Source organism: Schistosoma mansoni (genome assembly GCF_000237925.1).
Source record: "Schistosoma mansoni, WGS project CABG00000000 data, chromosome 1 unplaced supercontig 0076, strain Puerto Rico, whole genome shotgun sequence".
NCBI classification, from domain to species: domain Eukaryota; kingdom Metazoa; phylum Platyhelminthes; class Trematoda; order Strigeidida; family Schistosomatidae; genus Schistosoma; species Schistosoma mansoni.
Genome location: NW_017385990.1, coordinates 496,042 through 517,757, shown reverse-complemented (window position 1 = coordinate 517,757; position 21,716 = coordinate 496,042). Strand labels below are relative to the sequence as shown.

The 21,716-nt window shown below is 36.7% G+C and overlaps 1 protein-coding gene across 1 annotated transcript in view; it reads right to left on the bottom strand.

Annotated features, from left to right (window-relative positions):
* Smp_176610 (btb/poz domain containing protein, putative) overlaps positions 1 to 19,645 on the bottom strand; it is a gene marked incomplete at both ends in the record, with an annotated part of 46,538 nt that extends 26,893 nt beyond the window's left edge. The window contains 5 exons of the mRNA XM_018791761.1: positions 423 to 826; positions 1,037 to 1,241; positions 10,199 to 11,235; positions 14,905 to 15,102; positions 19,627 to 19,645. Of these exons, the coding sequence (XP_018645083.1) occupies positions 423 to 826; positions 1,037 to 1,241; positions 10,199 to 11,235; positions 14,905 to 15,102; positions 19,627 to 19,645 (1,863 nt within the window). The remainder of the gene's footprint in view (positions 1 to 422; positions 827 to 1,036; positions 1,242 to 10,198; positions 11,236 to 14,904; positions 15,103 to 19,626) is intronic.
* Positions 19,646 to 21,716: the final 2,071 nt, after the last annotated feature.

Below are 21,716 nucleotides of genomic sequence, written 5' to 3'. Positions count from 1 at the left end.
CGACTAGCATTCTCCAGAGTGGGTTGGAGAATGCTGGTCGGCGGCCTATGCTCCATTGGGGATGACACATCTATGTACTATCTACATAATGAACAAGTAAGCATTTACAATCTCATTTATATGTCAAAATACAAATAGATTTAATGAGCTTATAATTCGACCTGAAGATCTTGCATATGGTACTCATTAAGGTGATGGTGAAGACTGATGGGAATTTTCATACTTAAATATACTAGTCGTTCCTTCTTTCTTAATGACTGTCTCTCTAACGTCAGTTCATCATGTAAACTAACAGTCCGAAAATCTTAATAAACATCACATTTGCACTGGAAAACAAAGCCAATCTTACAACAACTTTAATCCATATATATATATATATATATATATATATATATAGGGAGTAAAACATTAAGACATCTTACCTTTGGATGTATATCTGGTATATGATATTCTCGACGATTTTCTAAATTTTTATTATCACAATCAGCCATTGGTCCATAAAACATTGCTTCAAATACTGGTGATGCTGCAGCTAATATTAAACGATGTGCAGCAAAACGCCATACTATTGGTTCTTTATCATTTATTCCATTCAATGATCCAATAAGATTCCCTTTCCCTGTATCCATGGGATTAGTACTAGGTGAATTGTATTTAAACTGATTTTTATTATCTTTATGTTGAATCATTAGTGTATTATTATTATCTGTATTAATATTATGATCTGAATGACAAGATGGTGGTTGTTCACCATCAGAATTTAAATCAGTTGCATCATCAATTGTATTCTCTTGATCTGAATCGGTACATCTTGAATGTAATAGATCTAATGGAGTATTAAGTACATGGTTACTATCGTTATGATTACTATTACTATTATTATTATTAGTAGTAGTAGTAATAGGACGAGTAGTAATGGTAATTGTAGTGGGGGGATTAGTATTATTACTATTACCATTACCATTACTATTATTACTATCATTAGTGTTGTATATTGGGCGGGATTTATTCATTCCATTTGAACAATGAGTAGTACGTTGTGTAACATTTAATAATTGTTTATTAGTACAACAATTTAATTGACTTGTTGGACCACCTGGTGCACTGGAATCGTTTGAATATAAACTAAGTGTACTATTATTACCTAATATATCTTCACCACCAACAATAAACCATACATCAGCAAATCTTTCTGTTATAAGCATTTGACGCCATAATTGACGACTTCCAAATAAATTAGCCTATATTGAATATATATAGAATAAAAAAAATGAATAAATAAGTATGAATGGATGAAATTAATAATAGAAATAATGATAATGATTATATGTTCATTAGTGACTGGCTTCAATGAGATAACTCCTGGAGTTCTAGTGAGAAGCAGTAAACAGTGGAGTTCACCAGGTTTGTTGGGAGATATCAACTCACTGAAGATATTGCTCGATTTCGTGGATTGAATAAAGTTAGACATTAACACCGCTGGATGCTGGCCAGCTCAGTGGTCTAGAGGTTAAGCGCTAGTGTGTGAGACTGATAGGTTCTGGGTTTTAATCTCGCTCGCCAGTCAGGTTCGTGAATGCGTACTGATGAGGAGTTTCACACTGGGACGAAATGGCAGTCTAGTGCTTCCAGGTTTTCCATAGTGGTTTAGATTCAATATACTCATGATCTCAACCAAAAAAATATTTCATATGACTTGGAAACTGATTACAGTTTCTGAACTATTGTAGAACAATGATTATTGTTATACCAATTGTCTTCAAAGAGCTGATATCTCCACAACAGACCTGGTAGAACTCCACTGGCCACTGCTTCCCACTGCTGAGGAGTCCCGGAATAGGACGAAACGGCCGTATAGTGCTTCTAGGTTTTCGATGGTGGTCTAGCTTCAATTGACTCATGATTTCAACTGTGGAAATACTAAATTCTCCACAAAACCCCCCTCTGATCAGTAAAATGATTATCTACATATTTATATGTTCAAGTAATTTGTCGTTACTCGAACGCAGTCATCAACTATTATTAAAGTGTTACGTCTACTGGTCATAGAGAAGAGAAAGCTGAAAGAAGTTAGATAGGAGCTAGATTTTTAAAAACATTCAGAAATCAATAGCTAAGTGGATAACGTGATGGCGTTCGAAGCGAAAGGTACCCAGTTTCAGTCCCACAGTGATACATCAACTCTGAGATGCAGGTACATTCAAGTGACGAGTCCCAAATAGGACGAAACGCGCGTCAAACTGTATTCCACTGCTAGCCACTATCCATCATTGCTTATAAAGCTTGTGACTTCAGGCAATATTGAAGCAGTCCTCACAGAATGCACTTATGCCAACAAGAGACTGATCAATTGCAGTCCTACATAACAATGGGAAGATACAAGTAGACAACACCAAGGGGAAAACCAATATCGATCAATGAAGCTACTGACTTCTTATCTGAAATGTAAATCTCTTGACTAGAACAATATCAATTATTGTTAGTTAACATGGTACACATTAGACAATACAGCTCATAATCGGTCTCATTCAGATCTATTCAATCTTTGTCTTTTTCTTGATCTTACATTTTACAAATATAAATATGGATAATGGCTAAGAGTGGAATACAGGATATGCGTTTCGTCCTGTTTGGGACTCGTCAGAGTCAGCTCATGTTATAAACTATAGGATTCGTCAGTCTTCATAAATCTTTTATGATTACCGATTTATTTTAATAATTTTATCATTATCAGTAGGGGGTTTTGTGGAGATTTTAGTAATTTTATGTAGTTGAAATCACGAGTCAGTTGAAGCTGGATCACCATAGAAAACCTGGAAGCACTTGACGGACGTTTCCTCCCATTGTGGGAATCCTTAGCAGTGCGCATCCACGATCCTGCTTCGTGAGATTAGAACCCAGGACCTATCAGTCTCGCGCGCGAGAGCTTAACCTCTAGACCGGCCGGCATCCAACGGTGTTAATGTCTAACTTCAACCAATCCACGAAATTGAGCAACCATTTACCAATGTCTTCAGTGAGCTGATATCTCCCAACAGACCTGGTTGAATTCTACTGGTCACTGCTTCGCACTAGAACTCCAGGAAACACCTCTTGGAGCCAGTCACTAGTGAAGCTAATTTTGAGCTAACTAGCATAGGTTATGAGTATTTCACTAGACAAGACATTAGACAACACTATCATGTGTCTAAGAAGCCTATTAGATCTACTATTTATCTATGTGATATAAAAGTTGATAATGTATGAACGTGATGAATTTTCTTTTTGGTTTATAGACAATTAAAACAACCCATTGTAAATAGATAGTTTAAAGAAGAAAAAAAACAATCACGTTGGAATGTGTCAACAATTTTTACATAATAAATAAATCTATCAATATCTTCTAAGGATGACTTTGTCTGAACAGCGAGAAATCTACGACATATAAAGTCATCTATATGGATAGAAACTGTCCAACTCCTAGAGCCCTTGAAAGGAATCCGTGAGATGTTTGAGAATGCCCACAATATTACTAATTGAAGTTAGGATTAATGGATTGACTATAATGTATTGACTATAACGTATAATTGTTTAGTAATCATATAGCGCTCGCGTGCGAGACTGAAGGTCCTGGGTTCGAATCTCGTGAGGCGGGATCGTGGATGCGCACTGTTGAGGAGTCCCACAATAGGACGAAACAGTTGTCCAGTGCTTCCAGGTTTTCCATGGTGGTCTGTCTAGCTTCAATTGACTCATGATTTCAACTATTAAATGCAGTTTCCAACTGGCGACAATCACCAGTCCAATAACCTACAACTCTGTGGATTTGTACCATATCGTGGTTTGACCAAACCTAAATTTCTCATAACCTAATCCATTACTACACAAAATCACAACATCGAAGTACATAGTAGCTTAGAAAACGTAAGACATGTCCCACCTCACAAATTGATTTGCTATCTTTTACCTCGCACTTTGCATCGGTCACTTGGTAGTCCCAACGTATATGATAAATGTCTTGAAGGTATATGTACTTAGAGACTAGTAACCTACTAATGTCTTTAGAAGCCGAAATCAAACGGAATGAAATGTTTTGCCGTATAATCATCTTTCAGTTGACAGACAAATTGTCATTTCTACGTTAGAAGTGATGGAATTTAGAAACACTTAAGTGAGCTTTAGCCTAAATTCACAAGCATGGTAAGCAAAGATGGATAGTGGCTAGCAGTAGAATCCAGTTTGACGCTCGTTTCGTCCTATTTGGGACTCGTCAGCTGGATGTACCTGCATTTCAGAGTTGATGTATCACTATGGGACTGGAACCGAGTACCGTTCGCTTCAAACGTTATCGCGTTCTCCACTCGGCCACTAAGCTTTCTTAATTTATGCAAAGATTTAGTCAGATACTAACCCACTAAGCGTTATGAAATTTCCAAGACAAATCAAGTAGTTAACTCAATCCACTATTTCACTATGATCAATATAGGCGATGTAGTACATCTGTCCTGAATCTAGAAGGCAACCAAACTGATGTAGGATTTGTATGGTTATAAACATCCAAGTATATTTCTATTAAACTGTTAGTCATTAAAAGACTTGAAGCAGAAAACAATAAAATCAGAAATCTCGTACAGAATCTTACGATTTTCAGAGTACTATCATTTTGTATAAATATGTTTACTAATTGGGAGGAGAAACCCGACTCATACATCCTCGTCGTGACTCCTGGGTCATGGGACTGTTTCCATGTACTAATGTGGGCGGTAACCCGGGTGGTGGAGATCGGCCTAATCAAACACTTTACCTATACCCACAAATGATTGCGACAGCTACAAAGAATCATTACATAATTATTGCTGGTTTGAAAAGAAAGAAAAAATGAGTCTGCCCCCAAAAATATAGAAAAAATACAGGAAGAAAGAAAGATGGAATGATTCTGTGTAAGCAATGCAAAAGCAGCTATTTAGCCCCGGTAGTTGTGCCGTGCTTCGATGTAGCATTTTTCTCCAGAAGGGCCAACTAGGCTTCACCATGTTACTGTGGCTGGAAAGGGGGTGTTTACTAATTACAGATGAATCAGACTTCCGATTCGATACCATAAAGAAAGAAGTAGAAGTTTGTGATAATATCGAAAGCATAATCTACGATTATTGGTCCCTATTCTACGGGTAACATACCAAAAGTGACAGTGGATAGGTACGTTTAATGTTAACACAATATACTCAAATAGAAGAGACAGGCAACCCTTGTTCATCTAATACTTTATTTACATTGAACAATAGTGGAGGTATACGTCATAGGAGAATGACTATGGACAATTATAATTTACCGATTGATAGTCTGATGATAATAATAAGCCAAAACAGGGTTGAGCTGTTTCCGATTGCGAGTTTAAGGGGATTTGTGGAGACTATTGAATTTCATAGTCTAAATCACAGATTAGTGTTAGAGAAACTTCGAAAAATAGGAAGTAATGTCCACTGTATCCCGTGCTTTCCTCCAGCACGGAAAGCAGGGGGTACAGTGGACAGCTTGGATGCAGCTGGACGATTTAGACTTCGCAAATGATCTGGCTCTTCTATCACACACCCGACAACAAATGCAGAAGACGACCAGTGTGGCAGAAGCCTCAGAAGCAGTAGGTCTCAATATAAACGAAGGGAAAAGCAAGACTCTTCGATACAATACAACATGCATCAATCGAATTACACTTGACGGAGAAGCTTTGGAGGATGTGGAAACCTATCATTGATGAACACGGTGGATCTGATGCAGATGTGAAGGCGCGGATCGACAAAGCAAGAGCAGCATACTTACAATTGACGAACATCTGGAACTCAAAACAAATGTCTGTCAACCAACGCCAAGATCAGAACTTTCAATACAAATGTCAAGGCAATTCTACTGTATGGGACGGAAACCTAGAGAACTACGAAGGCCATCATCTCGAAGATACAGGTGTTTATAAACATTTGTCTATGCAAAATACTTCGGATCCGTTGGCCAGACACTATCAGCAACAAGCTACTGTACGGAGAGAACAAACCGGATTCCAGTGGAGGAAGAAATCAGAAAGAAGTGCCGAAAGCGGATAGGACACACATTGAGGAAATCGCCCAATTGAGTCACAAGATAAGCCTTCACATGGAATCCTGAAGGTTAAAGGAGAAGAGGAAGACCAAAGAACGCATTACGCCGAGAAATGGAGACGGACATGAGAAGAATGAACAAAAGTTGGATAGAACGAGAAAGGAAGGCCCAGGATAGAGTAAGTTTGAGAATGCTGGTCGTCGTCTTATGCTCCATTGGGAGTAACAGGCGTAAGTAAGTAAGTAATTGAATAGCTATTTCATCCTATTATGAAACTTCTAACTAATGCAAACATACGACCCTATCAATGATCTTACCTTATCCCTTCAAATCTCTTAGTGAACTCTTAAATTTTTGACACAAAACCAGCATCTAATGGTTTATATGATCTACTTTAATCATGTTATGATATTGGTAAGTAGTTACATCACAAACCATATGGATAAATAGAGATTAATCACGGTTACAAATAAAACAAAACTCAGTCAGTCAGCTACAACTTAGGACCAGGCACATATATCCATCGGTCTAAGTTGCCATAATGTCATTAGCACAACAAAATGAAAAACGAATTCGTAGAAGTACATAATTTAATGGTGGTAATATATAAAAGAAAGACTGTATATAATGATATGGTACAGGAAGACAGAGAGTGTATACACCTACACCATTGTGATCGATCGATCGATCCTGAGCCTTGTTACCTAGAGTCTCCAAACCATTGGTTACGATAGTCACGTGGACCATAACCAAGGAATCTGTATCTACCAACATGGTTCAGAATAGAAGTTAGTGACTTCAAGCACAAAATTAATAACTTTAGTTCTAAACAAACATATTACTTTGATAAAATTGATTTAATAGTAGTACTTAAAAGAAAATCAATTTCATATCTATAAGATTCTCTAATTCACAATACATCACACATACACATACACACAATGAGAGAGGGAGAGAGATTTTTACACACACGGTTCAATATATGTGATCCAGTTTCAAAACATGAAAATCATTTAAGGGGGTGTTTTTTTTTTGGTTGTTTGTTTTTTTTAGGTTTTTGTTTTGATTACATTAAAGTACCTTTTGATTTTTCTAATGGAATTACACAAAGAAAAAAACACATACACACAGCAAATCTATGTTTGTAGTTTGTTAAGAGTACATCTGTGCAAATGTGTACATATCTAGTCAGATACACTTTTGTGTATACATTAAACTACTCATAAAAATTATCAGAAGGGGTTTTGTAAAGATTTAGTACTTTCATAGTTGAAATCATGAGTCAATTGAAATTAGACAACCATGGAAAACTTGGAAGCACTGGACGACCGTCTCGTCCCAGCATGGGACTCCTCAGCAGTGCGCATCCACGATCCCGCACTCGCGAAACTCGAACCCAGGACCTACCAGTCTCAAGCCAGAGCACTTAACCGATAAACCACTGAGCTGGCTGGCATCCACTGGTGTTAATGTCTAACTTCTAATACGAAGATTATCAGAATTATGTGTTGATAGATTAAGGCAATACATTTTGAACATTACCAGGATAGGTTTATGGGTGAGAACAAACTGTTTTTCAATTTTTGTATGGTTAAGGCTTCAATAAACCATAGCATAAGTCCTTTTACATTTTTGTACAAAATCACGAAAGCCAAGTTAAGATCAATCTTATGATCTGTTTCAATTGTGTTTAGTAATAGAAGATAATGGATACGAACATCATTTACTCTTATTGGGTCATTCGATTTATCATATTTGAAATCATGAGTTAATTGAAGCTAGACCACCATGGAAAACCTGAAAGCACTGGACGGCCGTTTGGTCCTATTATGGTGAACGGTTACTCAAAAACGTCGTGTATTGGTTGAAGTTAGACATTAACACCGGTGGATGCCGGCCTGCTCAGTGGTTTATCGGTCAAGTGCTCCGGCGCGAGACTGGTAGGTCCTGGGTTCGAATCTCGCTCGACAGGCGGGATCGTGGATGCGCAATACTGAGGAGTCCCACAATAGGACGAAACGGCCGTCCAGTGTTTCCAGGTTTTCCATGCTGGTCTAGCTTCAATTAACTCATGATTTCAAATATGAAAATACTGAGATCTCCACAAAATCCCTTCTGATCATTCGATTTAATTTGTTTCTACAACCATTTTGGTATATCTTCATATACCATAATTTTGAGATCACGATTATTCCTCTCGATGTATGTGTTACCATACACATTCAAGTTGATAAACACAGTGGAATGTAACACAATCGTTTTCATGTGTTTTAGGTTTTGATTGAAGCATGGACCTTCTTTTTTCTTTGATAATGAACTTTGCTGTGTAATACATCTTGTTAATGACTGATTTAAGTCTTTGTTTCAATAAAAGGCTATTTGAATCAGCTCTAAACGGTACGGTGATGTAGAGAGGCTTTTCTTTTTCTAACGAGGCTATAGTAGATCGTACTATACCATTAACTTTCCATCAATTTGTGAATTTAAGAGGATCGACATTTTCCATTAATGTTCTGTTTAACAACTTAACTAACATGATCTTAAGAAGTATATTATATGCAATTAGATTGTTCGAATCTATTATTGCATATAAGCAAAGATGGTTAGTGGCTAGTAATGGAATCCAGGATGAACGTTTCGTCTTGTTTTGGACTCTTCGGCTGGATATACCTGCATCTCAGAGTTGATGTTCACTTTAGGACTCGAATCCAGTACATTTCGCTTTAAGCTCCATCGCGTTATCCATTGAGCTACTGAGTCATGATAGCCACCTGGCTGTGCAATGGGGTGAAGTTTAAATTCACTGAGTATTGTTTGGTTGAATCTTCCCACTGATGCTTAGGATTGCACTTGCACAAGCAAGTGGCTATCAGAGCTCGGAAGCTAAGTGGATAACGCGATGGCATTTGAAGTCAACGGTACTAAGTTAGAGTCCCAAAGTGAACATCAACTTTGAGATACAGGTACATCCAGCTAGCGAGTCGCAAATAGGACGAAACGCGCGTCAAACTAGATTCCATTGCTAGTCACCATCCATTTTTGCTTATAATGATTTCATTGAAACACTAACACTTCTTAGACTGATTCAATGAATATATAATCTTATATACTACTTAGTAACACCCAATATTGATTTGTTTTTTTAATTATTAAAACATGACCTTAGAATAGAAACTAAATTATAAAGTGAAGCTTTCTAATCAGATTTCCCCGTAATAAACTATTCTGTAATGTATACTACTAAAGTTACATGAGTAAATTGAAGCTATACCACCAAAGTGTGTGTCGGAGGTGGGATACGAACCCACGCCCACATTGTGGGCTCATGCTTTCAACTATGAAAATACTAAATCTCCACACAAACCCCTTCTGATAATACATAAGTAAAGTTGAAGATTATTGACAAAAAAACTTGGCTATTTCACTTGAAGTTGAAGTGATTCGAGTTATATTATAGAACTAATTAGTAGTATATGTTGTTCGCCTACACCCTCGATATTGTGGATAGAGAGAATATAGTTCTCATGTTATGAACGTACCGTTATCCAGTGTTATAGTTAGAAACAATATAACTGGGCTGTTCTATCAACGATTGGTTCATACGCCATTTGTTCCTTCAGGATACTGGAGCCCATGTGCACCATTGGTTCGGAATGAGGGTTTTTCAACTACCTTAGGTGAACTTTCCGTGTCCACCAACCCGGTTAAAGTGCCGGACATTCGCTTTTTGTCCTCTCAATTTCGTAATCAACACCCTCGCCATGAGAGTGCAGTGAGTAGGACTTCCCTGTCAGAGGCTATATATTCGCGTGGCTATGTGAGAGCATTTCGAGAAGGGAGAGTTGACTCTCTCCACTTTCGGCTGTACCAGGGCATTTGGGGGCAGTGGTGATCATAGTCATTCGAAACTCGACGCCATCTACAATATAAAATGTATTCAAGAAATTGATTGTCCACTTTTTCATGTCATAATAACGACTATAGATTTCGAATGATAGCGCCTTTGATAGGATCTTATTTCTTTTGTTTTCCCATCTGATTACTTATTCTATCATCTTTTATGTGTTTATACTACTGACTATGCTTTCAACAGTTCAATATTTTTCATTTTAAGAATAATGATACTTACCCTCCAATCATTTGGATCTGTTCTCTGCTCTGTATATTTAACTTCTTGTCTATTCACAATTTTTTCAGTATCTGAATTATTTGTTTCATATAATCTAGGACGATGTATAACTGATTCATTATGACTATTAGCTACAATTTCTGTTACATGCAAATCTTCAATACTACTAGCATCACTTATACTAGTAGTCATACTAGCATTATCAATACTAGACAATTGAGGAGGTTGAATTGACGACTGATTATTACGTAACACATAGATTTCTCGGTCTCTACTATTATTAGGTGAGTTATACGATGCAAGTGTTTCATTTGTTTGTGCATTAAGATTACTACTACTGATGTTATTATTACAACTTCTGTTCGGCGCTCCACTTTCATACTGCTGCATTCCGTTTAGATGATTTGTGTTGGAAGTAATATTCATAACAGATGGATCATTTACACAAAGATTTGCATCTATATGACGCTGTAGAGGTATATCATTTTGAGGACGTCTTAATTGACCTTGATATAAACCTCTTGTTTGAACAGCTTGTGTAACTCTGGATGGTTGGACGGAACTTATTCGTGGTTGAGATCGACCAGTTTGTAAAGCACGTTCACTATTATCTTCATTTGGTGAACGTAGAGATAGTGTTTGTGCTGTATTATTAGATAATGGTTGTGGATGAGGATTTCGACCAGTAGGATTAGTGAAAATAATAGGTCGATCTACAGTATCTTCGTTCAATGGGGATGAAAGTGAATTGTTTAAATTTCGAAAACCAGAAACATCTAGTTCTATTTGACGACGTTGTGGATTTTCTAGATCTGCTGATAATCTATGTGATCTATTTCTTGATCGTCGAGGACGAAGTAATCCATACATTGGAACCAAAACTACATTTTGTCGTTCAATTAATGTATCCTGACTTAAGCCATTACTTCTATCTTGAAATGATCGACGAATTTGATTTGTTAATCTATCATCAACATGTAAGTTGAGCTGATGTAAATGATTATGGCTTACTCCTGATCTCAAACGGATATTTCTTGCTAGATAGGAATAACAAAAACAAACAAGTTTAATTAACAAATCTTTTGAATAACTTGTCTCAGTTTCCTATTGCGGTATAAATATTCATTTAAAAGTTATTGTATAGTAAGAAGAACGTGAGTTTTCTGTATTCAAACATCTTAGTAACTAAGATCTGCAAAGCTTATTCAGTAATGTGGATAAGATATTTGCTCCCATTCACACACGCAACAACAAATGCAGGAGAAGACGACCAGTCTAGCAGCAGCCTCAGCAGCAGTAGATCTCAATATACGCAAAGGGAAAAGCAAGATTTTCCGATACAATACATCATGCACCAATCAAATCACACTTGACGGAGAAGCTTTGCAGGATGTGGAAACCTTCACATATCTAGGCAGCATCATTGATGAACACACTGGATCTGATGCAGATGTGAAGGAGCGGATTCGCAAAGCAAGAGCAGCACATTTACAATTGGAGAACATCTGGAACTCAAAACAATTGTCAGGATTTTCAATACAAGTATCAACACAGTTCTACTGTATGGGTACGAAACTTGAATAACAACGAAAGCCATCAACCGGAAGATGCAAGTTTTTATTGACACTTGTTTATACAAAATAATTCAAATCCGTTGGCCAGACATTATCAGCAACAACCTTTTGTAGGAGAGAACAAACCATATTGCAGCGGAGGAAGAAATCAGGAAGAAGTGCTGGAAGTGGGTATGATACACATTGAAGAAAGCACCTAACTGCGTCACAAAGCAAGCCCTCGCTTGGGATCTTGAAGGCCAAAGGAGAAGAGGAAGACCAAAGAACACATCACGCCGAGGAATGGACACAGACATGAGAGAAATGAACAACAACTAGATAGAATTAGAAAAGAAAGCCCAGGACAAAGTGTCTTGGAGAATGGTGATCGGTGTCCTATGCTCCATTGTGGCTAACAGGCGTAAGTAAGTAAGTAATATTAAAATCTCTTTCTTTTCATATCGAATTAGTTTCTTGTATGTTTATGTACTTAAGTACATTAATTTCAAGATAATGCTGAGTTGTAACCAATGACAAGTCTGTCTAGTCTTATAATACAAGTTGAATTTTGTTCATCGAATTGACATAAGGCAAGTGATTTTAATGACTCAGCATCACGTATAGTATGTTGAGATAAGATGGTTGTTGGAGGTGGTCAACAGGAAACCCTGGACCCAGGTTTCGTGCTACTTGGCACTCGTCAGCAAGGTGTACCTGTAATCTTGAGGGAACTGGTGCTCCACGACGCATTCGATCTCGTTTTGCTCAGCTTCACAGTCAGAGACATTACCACCGAGCTATTCGGGCTGCGACCGACTAGACTAGTGGCCACATTGCAACTTGATCGATAGCATTCGATCATCACTAGGAAGGACTTGACACACATGACATTGATCACCATCCAGTGATCAATCAATTGTGATTACATCTCAGTCCTACAGGAGGTCGGTCGTGACTCGAATAGCTCAGTGGTAACGTCTCTGATTGTGAAGCTGAGTGACACAGGATCGAATCCGTCGGATAGCATCAGTCCCCTCAAGATTACACCTTGCTGAAGAGTGCCAAGTAGCACGAAACTCGGGTCCAGAGTTTCCTGTTGACCACCTCCAACCACCATCTTACCTATTGACATATTACTTTTGTAAATAATTATATCCAATAAAATTAGGTATGTATTGTATCATTTGTTTACAAACATATAAGACTACAATTGAATGTCACTAGTATAATGTCTTAATTCCTAGAAGTGAACTCTCAGAAATACTGATGATTAGTTGAAAGAAAGTTTAACTTTAGATTATATCTACAGGATAAAAATGATGGGGTTGTGATGTTTATTTCATTCACAATAGGTGCTCAATAAACACAGGATGCCGGCTCAGTGGTCTAGTGGTTAATCGTTCTCGCGCGAGACTGATAGGTTCTGCGTTCGAATCTCACAAAGCGGGATCGTGGATTCGCACTGCAGAGGATCCCCACAATAGGACGAGATGGCCGTCCAGTGCTTCTAGGTTTTCCATGATGATCTAGCTTCAATTGACTCATGATTTCAACTATATAAAATTACTGAAATCTCCACAAAACCCCCTTCTAATAAACACAGGAACTGTTGATTATGGTCAATAATTCAACAAATGATCCATAGAACGGTAATTAAACTCTTATCAACATGCATTATTCCAGCCTTCATGGTCTGTTTGTCATTTTATTTTCATCCTTCAATAATATTCCTTGAGTTTCATCTTCTTTTGCTGACTAGATATATCCATTATCTATCTATGTACCAATCAACTCAAGGGATATTTCGAACAAGAAGAATAGTGTTGACATATGCTAATCTTCGTAGTTGGTGAGTCTTTTAAAAATAAAATGATTGACATACCGTAATTCACTTTCGGTGAAGTTTCATTCCTTTAGCTGGATGATTCAATCTTCTTTCTAGACAATATCATTAATACAAGCTTTCAGCAGAAGTGTGCTATACCGGTTTTTTTCACATATGACTGAGAGCTTTTTCTTTCAACCTTGATGTTGTTTGGCTATTGTTGACGATTTGTTCGTCATTATCTGATGATTTACCTCCTTGACCTGATTCTGTATGCTATAGCTGTTCACAATCTTTCTAGTTGATTGTAGCATTGAGTAGATTTCTGTGTGCTTATTGATCTGAGTGTCAGGCTTTTAAACATTTCCTAGTCTTCCTTTCATTCCCTATATATAACCTTAACATAATCCCAGTATAATGTGTATCCATAATTGTCCGTGTTCATCAATATGACTGAAGATACATCGTGGAGTTTGACAGCTAGTTGATGTTTATGTAGATGATGATGATGATGAAGTTGCGTCGATGACTGTTCTTTTCGAAAAATAGTCGTGAAATACTTTTTCACTGTATTTTAAATGTTATGAAGTATGTTCTCTCTACTTTGAATGGAATACATACACAGTTGGTTTTGCGAGTTCCTAATACGTGAGAGTTGGCTTTCAAGACATTTGAATCTAGTTTTTCTGCTCTGTTTCAAGTGATCAGTAGATCAATGAACTATAGCTTGTTTTTCGAAACTTCTTCCACTGTCTGTTTGCTATAGTCGAAAACGTCTCTGATCAAATTTTTGATAGTCTCCAGCTCAATCTCTTTGATAATAACAAATGTACTGTCCAAATAATTGATTCATAACACCTAATTAAGATCGATAGGAGAGGTCGCCAGTCATATGCGACGAAAGCTGAATAATAGCTCACTTCTATCTGAAGCTTGTAGTGGTGATGATACAGAGAAGGGTGATAAAAGCTTCATGATCAGAAGGGGTTTTGTGGAGATTTCAGTATTTTTCATAGTTGAAATCATGAGTCAATTGAAGCTAGACAACCATGGAAAACCTGGAAGCACTGGACGGCTGTTTCGTCCTATTATGGGACTCCTCAGTGGCAGTGCGCATCCACGATCCCGCACTCGCTTCATGACTAAAAAAAGAACCAGCTACAAAAACAAAACCTTATGAAAATCATCCATCTGAGCTATAAGATTTCCTCTAAACAAACTTAACCTTATCATAGCTTGCAAGTTTATTAAATAAACAATGGGTATACTCAAAATCTGATACCTTATGTATACATACAAACAAAAAACAACATTATTATGTAACATACCACTAGCACTACGTTGAAACCAAAATCCTGATGGATCACTTAATTGATTATGTGAACGATAATATCTAGTATTTGGATCATTCAAATAAATAATATTACGATCATCTTCAAAACGTGGTGATAAATCTTGATGTCGTCTATGACGAAATGAAACATTACGATCATGACGTCGTTCTCTAGTATATGTTTCACGTTGATCTTGATTTATAGTTATTATTGATGGTGAATTATTCTGTGTGGATTCATTATCTATTTCACTATGTGGACTTTGTGATTGTTCTTGATGTTCAGAGTGTTGTTGTTGTTGTTGAGGTGGTGGTGGTGGTGGCGGTGATGATGAGGATTGTTCAGACATGATAATTCTTATGAAATGTTAATAACTTTTCAAGACTAACAATTTTCGATCCATTTTTAAGTTAATTTTAGTGTTTTAGGGTTGTTAATTATGCGTTAAATGAATCAAGACTGTCGTTGGACAACCAACATGAGAGATCTGAGCGAGATACAAATGTAGAGAAAGAAAGCAACGAATAAAAACTGTACAAAAGTTAATAAAAAACTGGATTGGTAAACAACTATATAATATTCTGATTGTTGGATTCATGAGTCAGTCGAAGTTAGACCACCATGGAAAACCTGGAAACACTGGACGGCCGTTTCGTCCTATTGTGAGACTCTTCAGCGGTGCTCATCCACGATCATACCTCGTGGGATTCGAACTCAGGATGGTGTAGTAAGAAGACGAAAATTATCAGAACTATGTGACATATATTAGTGTAATACATTTCGAGCAGTCTGATCACACATAATCTATACTTGTTATTAAAACATTTACATATAAAAATAAAAGGTCAACTAAACTAGAAATATGGTGAGGGTAAGAGGGAACGAGAGATAATAAAGAAAATAATCTGGAAAACATTATGAGCAAAGATGAATAGTGATTTGGGACTCGTCAATTAGATGTAGCTGACGAGTCTCGAATGGGACGAAACGTGCGTCCTGAATTCCACAGCTAGCAACTATCCATCTTTGCTTATAGTACTTTTTTAATGGTTAACTAGCATTACAACATTCTTATAAACCTAAACCAAATGATATGATATGAAAATTTTTTTGTTAATACACTATCCCCCCAACCCTTTCATCAATTATACATTCTGGCACTACAATCCAAAAATACTAGGAATGGTAAATTTCAACACATCTATAGATTTTTCAGTATAAAATATCTGCAGGGCCACTGAAATGTTACTGAGCCCTAGCCAAATCATCTGGCAGTTCGGTCAATGAATATCGAACAGATCATTTATCCTTGCCAAGGTCAAGGACAATCAACTCGCATCAGTTGATCGTACACCATGGACTGGCCGACGCTGTGGCGGTTACACTTTCGCTTGTACCTACTTCAACTAATATATTTCTATAATAATGTCCTTTGTGTTACACTGTCTTCAAAACATCCATAGTACCCTGATACGACGAAGGGATAATCCACATTAGGTGCTAACTGCAAGGTGTGACTTCGACGTTAACGGGTTCGTCACACCATTTCTGTCTAACTCGAATAGGCTCCGAATCATTCAACAGAGATCATTAAGGTTGATGAACATTCATATGTAACCAAATACTTTAAAACTATTTTGTTCAATCGGTTGTTCAGTTTTATTTTGAGAGAGTTCAAGTTACGTATCTATTTCAGCGCTCGCACACGAAACTGATAGGTTCTGGGTTAGAATCCCACGAGATGGGATCGTGGTTTCACACTGTTGAGGAGTCCTACACTAGAACGAAACAGCCGTCCAGTGTTTTCAGGTTTTCAATGATAGTCTAGCTTCCACTGACTCATGATTTCAACTATGAAAATACTGAAATCTTCACAAACCCCCCCCCTTGTACTTACGATATTGTATTGCATGAAACTTGTCCAATATTAAAATTGAAGATGTTTATTCGTTACACAACTACATAAACAAACAAAATGGTCAATCAGTTAAACAGGAATTTCACTCATGAATGTTATTATCAATAACTAACCAATAACTTCTATCCTTCACTTGGTAACTTGCTTAATAAACAGTCATTTATATATACGTATATGAAACAGTAAATAGATATTGATCACTTTAGCTCTGCTTATCTCTATTTACACCTAATAGCTTGATAAGCTATTCATACACATATATGCATATATATTCATGTGCACACTTGATTGTGCTTAGTGATTATATTGGTTAGAATAATGGAGACAAAGGTACTTGATCGATATTAATAATAGAACATTACTGTATTTCACACACATACACACACACTCAGAGAGAGAGAGAAAGAAAGGTACATAAAACTAAGTGTTTTATTACATTTTATTTTTTTTCACCTATTTGTATCTCTATGATTATTAATTAAGAAAATTAATCAACGGATTCTAACAAGTTGAGTGTGCTGCTGAAGAGTCCTATACGAGGACGAAGTGACTGCCTAATGCTTTTAGGTTTTTCAGGGTGGTCTAGTTTGAATCGACTCATGAATTCAACCATTAGATGATTACAATAGAAAGTCGATACCACCTATATGGTGATGAGTCCATTTAACAAAATAATAATCAGTCAGTTACATGTTTGGAAAATAAAAATTAAGGCTGAAAGTCTTATAGGCGAACGCCTAATCTTTAGACCACTAAGATGGTATCTAACGGTGTTAATGTCTAACTTTAACCAATTTACGAAATTGAGCAACCATTCATTATTGTCTATAGTGAGTTATCGCCTCACAACAGATCCAGTTGAAATCCACTGGTCACGGCTTCTCACTAGAACTCCAGAAAATACCTCTCGAAGCCAGTCACTAGTAAGCACATGGTGACTATTATAAGAAAGGGAGTTTTGTGGAGATTGGAGTAATTTAATAGTTCAATTCATTAGTCGATTAAAGCTAGACCATCATGGAAATCAATGATTAGTAATTAGTAGGACGGGTGTAGTGAAAATTGGATAATAAGATTAAGGGAAGAGATGGAAAGATTTTGAAACATGTGACAGCATCTAAGTGGAAAACCAGCGTAGATTCAAAAGCTGTATATACTTTCTATATATACGAAGGTTAGGTTGTTCCATGTGTTTTCCTATGGCTTCTGTTATATGTAAAAGTCAGATTCTAGGAACATTCGGTGGGATTTTACAAATAACTTTAAACGTTGAAGTTTGGCTATGTAGTCATGAGTATCGACTAGATACGCCAAGATGGAGCTTCTGATTACTTTCTTTGGTCCTTCAGTCGATCACGAGGGCTGATATTCAAAAATACTGTAATGCATTTGTCAAGTTGTGCACCCAATATAACTAGATAATCAAGAGCAGTTGAAATTATAGAGGAACTAGGCAATTTATCCATATTACATGAACTCCCTATTGGCTAGTTGAAGAAAGTAGGATATAATCTCGCCACATTAAATGTACGTTTTCAGGCGTTTTGTATAAGTCAAGTTACTATTTACTCATACTATCTCACCTTTGAACTGCAATTTTAAGAAAACACACTTTTTGGTACCTTTGATGATTTTAGTTTAGGTTAAGGTGCAGACATACGTTTCATTGGGAACTTCGATGGGTACATAAATAAAGTTCTAGTTCCTCTTTGAAACCATCTTGGCTCTGTGGTCCAAACATTTGACTAAGTTACTCATATGATAACCGGAAAAAGCTTTTGTTTGTTTGTGTCTGTGTATGTGTGAAGGGACGTAAACATATTGGAACTCATAGTACTCAGGCACTTGAATAATAAATGAATAAAGTAGAACTGGAATAAATAGAAATAGTTTTTGTCTATTTCAATTAGAAAAAGCAATATTGACTGGAAATGACTAAAATATAAAATGATCTTAATCAGAAGGGGTTTTGTGGAGATTTCAGTATTTTCATAGTTGAAAGCACCACCAAGGAAAACCTGGAAACCATCGGATGCCGGCTCAGTGGTCTATCGGTTAGGTGCTCTGGCGCGAGACTGATAGGTCTTGGGTTCGAATCTCGCCAGGCGAGATCGTGGATGCGCACTGATGAGGAGTCTCACAATCGGACGAAACGGTCGTCCAGTGCTTTCAGGTTTCTCTTGGTGGTCTAGCTTCAATTGACTCATGCTTTGAACTATAAAATGATTTGTTAATCTTATTGTCTTATTTACAAAATAAACGGACTCGCTTGGATCCAACTAAAACTACTTCAATATCAGAACAGTAAATTATAGTGAATTACAATTAGTAGGTGAGTTTTATTGACTATAGGGTCTACAAGCATTATGTATCATACGGAGCCTGTCATTATAAGGCATTGACACGCTTTACAACATACTTTGGTGTGTGCTACCGATGTCAACAGATATAAGTAGTATGTATCATCAATCGAAAGTGAAATACCTGGAGGCAAAAGGTTAAGAAGATCGAAGAAAAGAGAACAAGAACAAAGAATGATTGATGTGGGAACAAAGGAACAACGGAGTCTGGGACGATTGATTAACATTTCGCAAATGAAGTATTCACTGTTTGGTTCTAAGATTACACTAACATGTTCTGTAATTTTGTATTCAAATACATTCGATTGTCCCCACTTGTGTTCTCGTTCACTACAATACTACAAATCATCGGTTAACACTGAATAACAGTCTCCTTCTAGTTTTGGGAAAGTAATTTTATTAGGTCAGTTACAACCTCAACTGAACATTATGACTTACAAGATAATCCATATTTCATTAAATATGAATACATTACTCACAACTGATTGATTACTGGGTAATGATCAATGTCATTTGTGTCAAATCTTTCTTAATGCAGATCGAATGCTATCCTGTTGACCACATCCAACCACCATCTTACGAGTATATTACATTTTAAATATTAGCATCGAGGAAATAGAATAAGCTGGATATTCAAAAAATACAACTTAATTGATCTCACAAATCTATCATCCTATCTATGAAGTTCTATCTATCTACTCATTATAGAACTCATAGGCATTATGATGTATTGCTTAAGTGTGTTAAGAGTAATGAATGATTAGTGATGGGCTAGAAATAAGAGTGGTAGGGAAAATATGACAAACAGATTAATGATGTAATGAGTCTTCATCGAGTGAGGTACTTAGGGCACGTATTACATATTACCGACCATCCCATCCCCAAACATGCGATGATAGACAGTGTAAGAAAATTTATTCGGTTAGATATAATCTCCTTGCATTTAACACATCGTCTACTATGCTTAATTGTTTAGAACAGGTAAGTAGAAGTTTTCATTATGAAACCACTTTAATGTCATCAATAGTCAGTGAAATATATCCGGGAACACCTTTTGTGGTATAAAAAAAGCGTTAAAGTAAATCAAAGATGGATATTGGCTAGCAGTGGAATCCAGGACGCACGTTTCGTCCTATTTAGGACTCGTCAGCTGGATGTACCTGTATCTCAGAGTTGATGTTCACTCTGGCTATCAGGACTATCAGTGGCCGAGTAGATAATGCAATGGCGTTTGAAGCGAAAGGTACTGGGTTCGAGTCTCAGAGTGAACATCAACTCTGAGATCCAGGTACATCCAGCTGACGAGTCCCAAATAGGACGAAACGCGCGTCTTACTGGATTCCACTTCTACCCACTATCCATCTTTGCTTACCATGCTTGTGAATTTAGGCTATATCGAGGCAATACGCACAGTATGCACATGTGCCAATTAGAGACTAACCAGTTGCAGTCCTAAAACATCAATGGGAAGATTCAAACAAACAATATCAAGTGAAGTTAAAGTAAATCATTTCGGTGAACTACTGAATACATTTATATGTAATTTGTACTTCTAGTTTTATAGGAATGTTAAATTTAAGCAGCTAAATTATTGGTAAAGCTTATATTAACACTTCTTTGATATTCAGGCCTACGTGTGTTCGGTCATCATTATCCTATGAGCATGTTCAATGCATATTACTTTTGAAAACAATGGAATCCATGATACAAGTTTCGTCATATATGGAACTTATTGACTGTGTTTAAGAGTATTATCGAAGCTTCTACTCAGGATGAACATATTCAACAGAAATTGACTGGATATAGTCCTGAATATCAACAATAGGATAATATAGACTTTAACAAACACATTCATACCCTCTAAACGAGTTAATAGCTATATGATCTCAGTAACTGAGTGGATAATATGAGAGGTTTTAGAACTGATAATCATTAGGATCGAGTTTTATTATGATCATCAGCACTAAAATGTAGGTACATCTAGTTGACAAGTCCTAAGTAGGACGAGATGCACATCCTTAATTCTACTGCTAGTTAAAATCTGGCTTCAAAACTAGTTAGTTAGTTTTCAATGAATCAAAATATTAAGCTTAGAAAGTTCAACAATTTTATTCAACTAAATGTAATCTGCCTATGCTTTAAGATCAGTTCATCTATCTATCAAGAAGTTATGAAATATCTATACACAATTTAAGTCATATATCACATATCATACTTTATAAGTAGTCTAACAAAATGATAAGAACTTCAGTCACATGACTCTCTAGGAATGAACATCGAATATGAAATAATAGGGAGATTTTAAAGCGTTGATATATTTCTCAAAATGAGATCAGTATGAAAATAAACAAGATGGATATGAATGAAGATTGAAAATCAATTTAGTTAGGGCACTTTTCCCAAGTATGATTCTAGGAAAAAACTAGTTTTTTGGGACTCCTCAGTAGTGCGCTTCTACGGTCCCACCTTGTGAGTTTCGAAGTCAGGACCTATCAGTCTTGTCTACTAGTTGACTTTTAGTACTCGTA